This window comes from Spodoptera frugiperda, chromosome 27 (assembly GCF_023101765.2).
Source record: "Spodoptera frugiperda isolate SF20-4 chromosome 27, AGI-APGP_CSIRO_Sfru_2.0, whole genome shotgun sequence".
In the NCBI taxonomy this organism is placed as follows: domain Eukaryota; kingdom Metazoa; phylum Arthropoda; class Insecta; order Lepidoptera; family Noctuidae; genus Spodoptera; species Spodoptera frugiperda.
In genome coordinates this window covers 9,838,430-9,847,750 of record NC_064238.1, presented here as the reverse complement: position 1 = coordinate 9,847,750, position 9,321 = coordinate 9,838,430, and the positions used below count along the sequence as shown (strand labels likewise).

The 9,321-nt window shown below is 34.1% G+C and overlaps 1 protein-coding gene across 2 annotated transcripts; it reads right to left on the bottom strand.

Annotated features, from left to right (window-relative positions):
• Nucleotides 1–2,565: 2,565 nt before the first annotated feature.
• On the bottom strand, nt 2,566–8,394 carry LOC118263679 (carboxypeptidase Q). Of its 2 annotated transcripts, none has more exons than XM_035575797.2 (3): nt 8,147–8,394; nt 3,867–3,996; nt 2,566–3,735 (listed from the first exon to the last, which is right to left on the bottom strand). In XM_035575797.2, the coding sequence occupies exons 1-3, from the start codon at nt 8,338–8,340 to the stop codon at nt 2,641–2,643; spliced, it is 1,419 nt and encodes a 472-aa protein (XP_035431690.2). In that variant the 5' UTR covers nt 8,341–8,394; the 3' UTR covers nt 2,566–2,640. The 2 variants fall into 2 exon arrangements, with proteins under 2 accessions (XP_035431690.2, XP_035431688.2); XM_035575795.2 differs by lacking the exon at nt 8,147–8,394 and adding an exon at nt 4,078–4,320.
• Nucleotides 8,395–9,321: the final 927 nt, after the last annotated feature.

Sequence of the window (9,321 nt, the reverse complement as noted above, 5' to 3'; positions counted from 1 at the left end):
CAGAGCGATCACACGAATGCGCCCGTTTTGGAGATAGACTCATTTACTGTCTTATTTTATTAGGCTTGCATTTTGATTTCAGTATGTCAGTAGTTATTAAGTCTAAAACCTATTGCAGCTGGTGTTTGATATAAGGCTTGTCTTATAACATAATATGAGAACTCATAACATAACTAAATGTAACTGAAAAGTTATTATAAATATAAAGCCATAGCCAGCCAAGTATTTGCGAAAGAAAGCAACGTCACGCCTTTTATCCCTGAAGGGGTAGGCAGAGGTGCTCATTACGACACGTAATGCCGCTATACAATGTACGCCTTATACTTTTCACCATTTGTGTTATAAGTCCCATGTAATACACGAAAGCCTATTGCCATATACTGGACACAATTCCAGACAGAAAAACCGAAAAAAAAAGTTACCAGTAATACTTTGCCCGACTCAGGAATCGAACCCGAGACCTCTTGTCCGGCAGTCGCACTTGCGACCATAGGTGATTAGCCAAGTATTGCGAAAGATGAAAGATGTAAAACACAAAACAGAAATTAGCAAAAAAATACACAAAAAAAACATCAAAACCACTGGTTTTTTTCCCAATTTTCACATAATAAAGAGAGAAAAAACAAAAAGAAACCATTCCGCGAAGAATTTCCATTCCTTATTATGTTCCGGAGTTGTTTTTGTAATTACACTTTTTATTGTTCACGATAAAATTGCCAGGTAAAGTAAGCCAGTCGGATTCCTATTGTCAAATTTTTCTCTTGTTTTTTCTTTCTCAAACTTTTTTGTATAGACCTTCAAAATAGGCCTTATCTTGAAGTTCTTCACGCTCTATTTAATGTGGGGCGAGTTGAATTAGTGTCAGGTGGAGGCCAGTAAACAAAACAATGTTGAATAGGCCAGGTTGGGCAGAGAGAGGTCAAACTTGAAACGTGTGATACAAGCGAATATTAAAGATTTTTTTTTTTAATAATATTGACGTAGAAAATTAATACAATCGAATAAAATATATGTCATGGTGGCCTGGAGGTTTAAGACGCCCGCTTCTCATGCATGCGAGTGCGGGTCCGAATCTACCAACGGCAGGTACCAATGCGACTTTTTCCGAGTTATACTTATAATATTATGTACTTTCTAAGATTATTTAAATTAATTATTTTTTATATTTTCAGTGGTGTCTCCTCTGACAAATGGTAAAGGAAAACATCGTGAGGAAACTTGGGCTTATAATTTCTAATTATAAGTTTGAAATCACCAACCCGCATTAAGCAAGCGTGGTGATAAATGCTCAAACCTTCTCCGTGTGAGAAGTGGCCACTGCTGATGATGGGATAAAATAACGTAAAACATGTTAACCTCTGAATACATCCTTGGTAAATAAGAGCTGTAATCCTATATTACGCCATATTAATAAATCTAGTTTAGACCTTAATTTGAAACGGACGAGTTTTGTTCAGTAACTATTGATCTTAATTTAGTTGGATGGAAGCCAGAGTTTAGACAGCACCAAAATTCCGTCTAAATGTAAATCAATATTTTCCAATTTTATTCTCTATTCTATAGCTAAAGAGCTGAATAATATCTAAGAAATTGTGATACGAATATAAAATATAGTTTTAATAATCACGTCTATAGTTAAAGTACACGATTGCCTTGAAAGTTTACTATAATAAAAACTAGTCGAACTACACTTTGATAGCTCAATTTCTCGCTACATATTCCGAAAATACAATCAAGTATCAGAATTATTGATTAGAAACTTTGGCCCAAAATTCATTAAAATACTTTATTTACTATGCCCATGAATTGCTAACTCAGTAATTTTGTTACATTTCCAATTAATACTGCCGAGAACTTTTACATTATTCATTGACTTCCAATGTTGAGTTTCCCTATTAGGATGTCATATTTGATTGACGTCACGAACCAGAATCGATTTATAATCAGATATTGGATTTTGATAAAATAAATTACCAATACTGACACCACAAAAAAGTACCTCAGATTTACATCAATCCACGAAATTATATCCGTATTAAGTTTGAAAAGAAACTCACTTAAAAACACTTTGTTCCCTAAATCTGAAAGTCATTTTTCTTTATTCTCATATGAATCAGTTTTTCCTCACACCCTCGATACAACATTTTGTCTAGAAGCTTACTTGTTTTATTTTTATTACAACGGCTGAGACACGATAACATTATTTAAGACCTTTATCGAAAGGTAGATCGGTTCGCAAAAGAAAATTCTATTTTACTGGTAGCATAGAAAATATCTTTATAATACGCCGTATCCGAACCGTTCCCAAGATCTGGATCCTAAAAGAAAATGAACCAAAGATAAAGGATTCACGCTCATTGATTTAAGGACACTTCTAGAAAAATTGAGTGGAACATTGCCAAAATATAAATTGATTGGAGGATTCTTAGATTTTTTTGCCTCCAGTTCTTTTATTCGAGTACGATATCTTAGTATTGAAAGGAAAATATATTTCATGAAACCCTAAGTGAAATTGCCTATTTGTTGGTTTAGATAAGGATTGTGTTTAAAAAGAAATATGCTCTGTGTACTTAACAATTTGTATTTAAAACATGCAAATCAAAATAACATTTATAGACCTTTAACAAATTTCCAAATGATTTATCGAGGAATATCAATAGAAAGGTCCGCGATTATGTAAGCTACTGCTGTCCAAAAAGCCGCTCCAAGATCAAGTTCTTCTGGGTTTTCAACGTTCATAGTGTCAGCTTCAGTGTGATGGTACCAAAAGTATTTTCCATTGTCGTTATGAAGACTAGCTCCCGGTATGCCATTACCAGTAAATATTGCGATATCAGAGCCAGGACTGTCCTCTTCTACAAGGGTTGAAGCGTTTATTGATTGGAATAATTTCAAAATTTCGGCAACGATGCATCGAGTTTTTTGAGGACCACTTACAGCCAAACCAAGAGGAGCAAATGTTCCTTCATCAGATTCCATTATGAAATTGATGTTGTCAGTTTCATTTATATGGGCTTCCTTATAAGCATGGGCGCCTATCAAACCTAGTTCTTCCGCTGTCCAAAAAATAGCTCTGACTGTTCGTTTTGGTGTCAAGTTCAGTCTCTTTAAAATCACAGGTGCAGCCCAACTGACGAACATACCACCACCGTCATCCATAGCTCCTTGACCTACATCCCAACTATCAATATGTCCTGATACAATCACCAACTTTTCAGGGTGTTCTGATCCCTTCAAATCAATTAGTGTATTTCTTGAAATCTTATTTTCGTCTAATTTTGAACTCATTTTTATATTTAGAACTACTTTTTCACCTTTGTCATACATTCTTGTAATTAAATCGGCGTCTTCCAAAGTGATTGCTGCTGTTGGTATGGGAACCACATCATCTGCGTAATTTTGAGAACCAGTGTGAGGGGTATACAATGAATAGGGAGTGATCGACCTCACCAAACTTGCAATAGCTCCTTTTGCTGATGCCTTAGATGCTCCTTGAGACCTGTATACTACAGTTTCTCCATATCTCGTAAAAACAGGAACATACAGAACAATTTTACCTTTGATTTTGTCTTCAGAAGTACTTTCTAATTCCTCAAAATCACGAATTACGACAACTTCACCCGTAAGCCCTTCTGCTGGTGTAGTGGCACTTTTACCGAGACCTAATAGTGCAATGTCCTTCTCTCTTGGTTCAAGCATAGTTATTTTCTCTTCACCTCTTTCCCAAAGAGGTACCTAAAACAAATTTAAATTATAAGTTTTACATTATGGTATAAGAATTAATGTGACTTTTATAATAGTGCTAGAAATGCAAAGAAATAATTTCTATTTATTAGGTAATAAAAAAACATTTCATTAAAACTGACCTTAACTTCTTCGGTGATGATATCATTTATGCCTTCTTTCTTTGTCAATTCGATCATGTAATCGATAGATTTCTCCAGAACCTCTGTTCCCGAAGGTCGTGCTCCAAATTTATCCACAAATTTCGCCAATCTGTAATACAAAAACACCGTTTATATTTCATATTTCACATCACAAAATAAACTTTCACTAGTTTTATTCCCAAACACTCACTCATCGTAAGTTTTGCCTTTAAAATCACCCTTCAAAACATAGTTTAGTATATCATCCTTAACATTTTCGTAAGACCATATCTCTTTAATCAGATCATCCCCTAGAATATCTTCGCATGTATTTGATGTTTTTTTCAGAACCTTGGCTTCACTCGGAAGGATAACAAAAAGGGTTACGATGAAGACAATACTATCGAAATTCATTTTTCTTCGAACGTCTATAAGACATTGAGATGTATTGATAAATTGAGAGCTCTTTTGTACTGCGCCTATCTTATCTGTATTGATGGCCGAATGTCGAAAACGTCTTTACCAGGGCTGGCGACATTTACGTATCAATGTGTTATTTTATATAGAAATACTATTGACGTCATTAATGTGTCGTTACATAATTTTACACTACCTACAAGGTCACTGTGTACTGGGTGGCAGACTGGAGTACATTCATCACCACCCCAAGTCGTTCTGTGAGTGTTGTTGGAGCCAACTAAGGGACTAGGTCCATATTTAAAGGAGATGGACAGCGACGCTCTCTGATAAAACTAATCAGTTTAAACTGCGATCTCCAACCTCCCTTGCCAAGTTTTGATTTTTTGGCAAACTCTTCTTTTCTAGAGAAGGATATTTGTGTATGTACCAAAGTTTCACCAGCCCTGGTCCACACGATTACTTGAAACTTTGATAGACATTTAATACTCGAGAGAGTTAAGAGTATTTCGTATGGATTTCACTGATACCTTATCAAATTGTGTGTGAAATTTCAATTGTACGCACACCACTTTATTCCGACATTTTGGATTACAGGTTTAAGTGGACAGATATCAGATGTAAATGTTTTGAAGTAACTGTGAGTTGTTGTTTTTATTTTGTTGATAATTTTATGCTGTATAATATTAGTATATATTGTCATGTTCACTAAGTTTTTTTATACTTTAATCTATCGCGGGCAGCCAGTGGATGCAGGTGGCGGTTTGTCGTTCTACGTGGAGGACTAAGGGGGAAGCCTTTGTTCAGTAGTGGACGTCTCTCGGCTGATGATAATGATGATGAATCCATACTACCTAATATTATAAAGCTGAGATCACGCTACGATCAATAGAAACCGCGCAGTTCCAGTCAGTGCTTACTAAACATTAGAAATAAACAATTAAGAGTAATTTAAAATCCCGACCCGTAGCGGGTTATCATGGCTCCGGCTCGAAGAGCAGGAATAGAAACGGGATGACTTTTAGTCATTAAGAGTCTGACACTCCTTTTCACCTCACCCAATGCAGGAGAAGTAATTTCATGAAAGAGTAATTCAAGATAGTATGTAAACCAATGCAATAGTAATTAATTTTAAATATAGATATGAATGGTCTAGCTGCTATTATAACAAATTATAGGATAAACAATTGTATTTATTAGCTATTTAAATTGTATGTGCCGTCTCTAATAAAGTGTAATAAAGCATGCAATAAATCACAAAACACAATGTAAACAATTAACCTAATGTTCTGTAATAAAAAAAAATATGTGCCTTTGTGTAAAGTCAATTTTAAAAACATATAAATTAATGTAGACAAAATAAAATAGTATATTTATGTTGTTAGTATGTTGTGGTGGCCTAGAGGTGTATGACACCCGCTTCTCATGCATGAGGGTGCGGGTTCGAAACCTACCAACGGCAAGTACCAATGTGACTTTTTCCAAGTTATATGTACTTTCTAAGATTACTTAGACATCACTGACAGTGAAAGAAAACATCGTGAGGAAACCTGGGCTTATAATTTCTAATTATAAGTTTGAAATCGCCAACCCGCATTGAGTAAGCGTGGTGATTAACACTCAAACCTTATGTATGCTAGAAGAGGCAACTTACTAGCTGTTGTGCTATGCAGAAAATGTCACCAAACCTTGCATTCCTTTTTACTTCTTCCCTATAATTCAACTAATTCGTTCATTTTTTCCCGTACAGAAATACAGGTTAGCGAGCAACTTTTTACAAGTACCATGAGGTAAACCTAATTACGTAACGATAAGTAGTAAGCTTGATAGAAAGTAGTACTCGTACTACATATTACTTTGCCGACTTCCTCATTTTATAAAACAACTTAGGTACACTACTATGTTTACGTGGATGTATTTACAAACACAAATGTGAGACCATAATTATCTTCTATTACATGCAAGAATCGAACCCACTATTTGCATAGTAACAGGTCGCCTACCATTGCGTTAACCACGTTGCTCATTTTACCCTACATAGTAAACCTAGTCAAAATGTTTAGTGTGATAAATATTTTGTAACACAATTGATACAATTAAAATACTAGTAGATTCCCGCAGCTTGGCCCGCGTGAATTAATCTTGTATGTGTAATGTGCTTCTTTCTTTTACACACATATGTACAACATACTTATACTTAGGTACTTTTGAAATGTCAACAAATAAATAAATAATAGTCCGTCAGTCTGTCCGTCAGTGAAGCTAGGAGCTACAAATAAACTGTACTCTTTGTATTTATAATAGTTACTCGTCGGTATTTAATACTAGCCCATCTCATAAGATGCTATACATACTATACCATGGCCTTGTAAACGTAACTCCTACTATAATAATCTATACATATAATAAAATCGTAGAAAAGTGCTGTCTGTACATTGAAAATAAAAATAAAAAAAATAGCAGGGGTTATTGTTATGTCGATGTCGAACCCAAAAATGTAATTAACTTTTTTTTTGTCTGTTTGTCTGTTTGTCTGTTTGTCTGTTTGTCTGTTCGTCTGTGCGCGCTAATCTCAGAAACGGCTGATCCGAGTTGGATGCGGTTTTCACGAATATATTGTGGGATGCTTAAATTTACATTTAGTGTTTGTTTCATGTCAATCGGTTCATAAATAAAAAAGTTATGTCAAATTAAAGAATCACGTCGAACATTCTATGCTTATACCATTAATCTCCGCAACTATTTGACGGATTTGGTTGAAATTTGGTACAGATATAGTTTAGAACCTTAGAAAGGACATAGATATATTTTTACTTTGCAAAAATCAAAAAATAAAAATAAGAAATAAATTATTTATAAATAATTCTATGTACGATCGTTACATGACTTCGGTTCATGTTATTGTTTTAATTTATCGAAAAAAAGTAAATAAATAGTGATGACCAAAATAATATCAATATAATAAAACATTGCAAGAATCAAACCAACTACATATTTGCGTAGTAACAGGTCGCGTACTATTGCGTTAACCATGCTCATTTCACCCTACATAGTAAATCTAGTCAAATAATGTTTACAATTAAAATACTAGTAGATACCCGCAGCTTGGCCCGCGTGAATTAATCAATGTGCTTCTTTCTATTACACACATATGTATAACATACACATATGCAAAAACAACATTATAAGAAAGGTTGATTAGATAAAGAGTATAGTCAAAGTCAAATCATTTATTCCAATTAAACCATAAGTAGGTACTTTTGAAATGTCAACAAATAAATAAATAATAGTCTGTCAGTCTGTCCGTCAGTGAAGCTAGGAGCAAAAGAAGGTACAAATAAACTTTACTTTTCGTATTTGTAATAGGTAATCATTAGTATTTAATACTAGCCTATCTCATAAGATGCTATAGATACTTTACCATGACCTTGTAAACATAACTCCTACTATAATAATAATTACTAATCCAGAAGATCTCACTACGAGTTCTCAATACGAGTTAAACTTGTTGGAAGATTTATTATGAATTGAATTGAATATTAATATTACTTTCAAAAACTATGGAGACAATCACCGATTCACCCACACAAACAACATAAAAACTTAGACAATAGACATAAGTATCATTCTCTTTACCATATCGTATGATAGAAACTCAAAGTAATTACCATTTCTATCATACATTCTTTGATGGTCAATGATATTTAAAAATCTAATCACATAGCAACTCATAGCGTTGGCTACTATCGTAAACAATACACTACTAACAAAACAAATCACGAACGTAACATCAATACCGAATAGAAAACCCACAAAATACCAATCCAGTCACATAACCAATCTAATTTGAGTACAATACTCACTCATCGTAAGTCTTCCCTTTGAACGGTCCAGAAACTGTGTAATTCAATATCTTCTTTACAACACCGTCATAAGATTCAATCTCCTTAACTAAAGGTCCAAGTTCACAAGATTTGCTATCAAAAATCTTCAATTCACATTTTGTTTCGTAAATTATAAACGTTATAAAAACTAATAATATTGATTTTGAAAACATTGTCAGCGTGACACACGTCTGGTCGTTGTCACTGTCAATAAACAAATAAGTCTATATACAATGTATGCGACTAATAGGTTAGTGAACAGCTGTACAGACAGCAGGTCCAGCTATACAACATGCTTCATAGAATTTTCACTTTTATACCAAAACGATAAAGTTGGAAATGTAATAAAGAAATTTGTCATAAAGGAGTAGGTTGACTTGCTGTTTTCTGTACATGAGTAACCAAGGCGAGTGCGCGTACGCCGACGGCCATAGAAATCATTTTGTCTCGAGGTTATTTTAATGTTTATTAGAATTTATTCTAATTAGGTACGTGTTTTATATAAAAACCACGTTTGACAAGGAAAATGTTAATTAGGTCTAAGATTTCTAAGACGATTTTGTGATGTTTATCTTCTTGTGTTATTAGGTTGTTTGTAAATTGTCTTTAAATTGAAAATGGGTAGTTAGGATGGTATATGTAATATTGATTCAGCAATACTGTAATATAAAATCAATTATTTAAATTTTAAGCAAGCATAAAGGTAGCAACTAGTCTTGTTTTCGCTTTAATGACTAAAGAGGGTGTGTTCATAATAATATTACGAACATGTTACCCACAGACTAGATTTTTGTGCATTTGCATTATCGCTATCTTCGGTTGTAGCTTATAAAATAGTACCTATATGTGCCCGGTATATGGCATATGGAACTTATAACACACATTGTACAGTGGCATTGCGTGCCGTAATGTGCCTACCCCTCCGGTGATAAAAGGCGTGACGATAATGTTTAATAATTTTTTACCTAAACCTATAAACAGCCAATCGACATTTCAAATATCCACTCCCGGTATTTATAATTAAGAAATTATAAGATCAGGAATAAAACAGAAATTCCTATTATATTAGAGAAACGGGTTAATAACTAGGTTCCGAATATCATTCATTATATCGGCTCATTGTCTGGCACAATGAGAGACGCACAAAACACCGA

Bases quoted from the DNA above. Each gene is read 5' to 3' on its own strand.
- LOC118263679 (XM_035575795.2), bottom strand. From the start codon at position 4,280: ATGAATTTCGATAGTATTGTCTTCATCGTAACCCTTTTTGTTATCCTT. The intron at 3,997-4,077 runs GTGAGTGTTTGG...TTTGTATTACAG, and splicing joins AAAGGCAAAACTTACGATGA to ATTGGCGAAATTTGTGGATA. The intron at 3,736-3,866 runs GTCAGTTTTAAT...AATTTGTTTTAG, and splicing joins TCATCACCGAAGAAGTTAAG to GTACCTCTTTGGGAAAGAGG.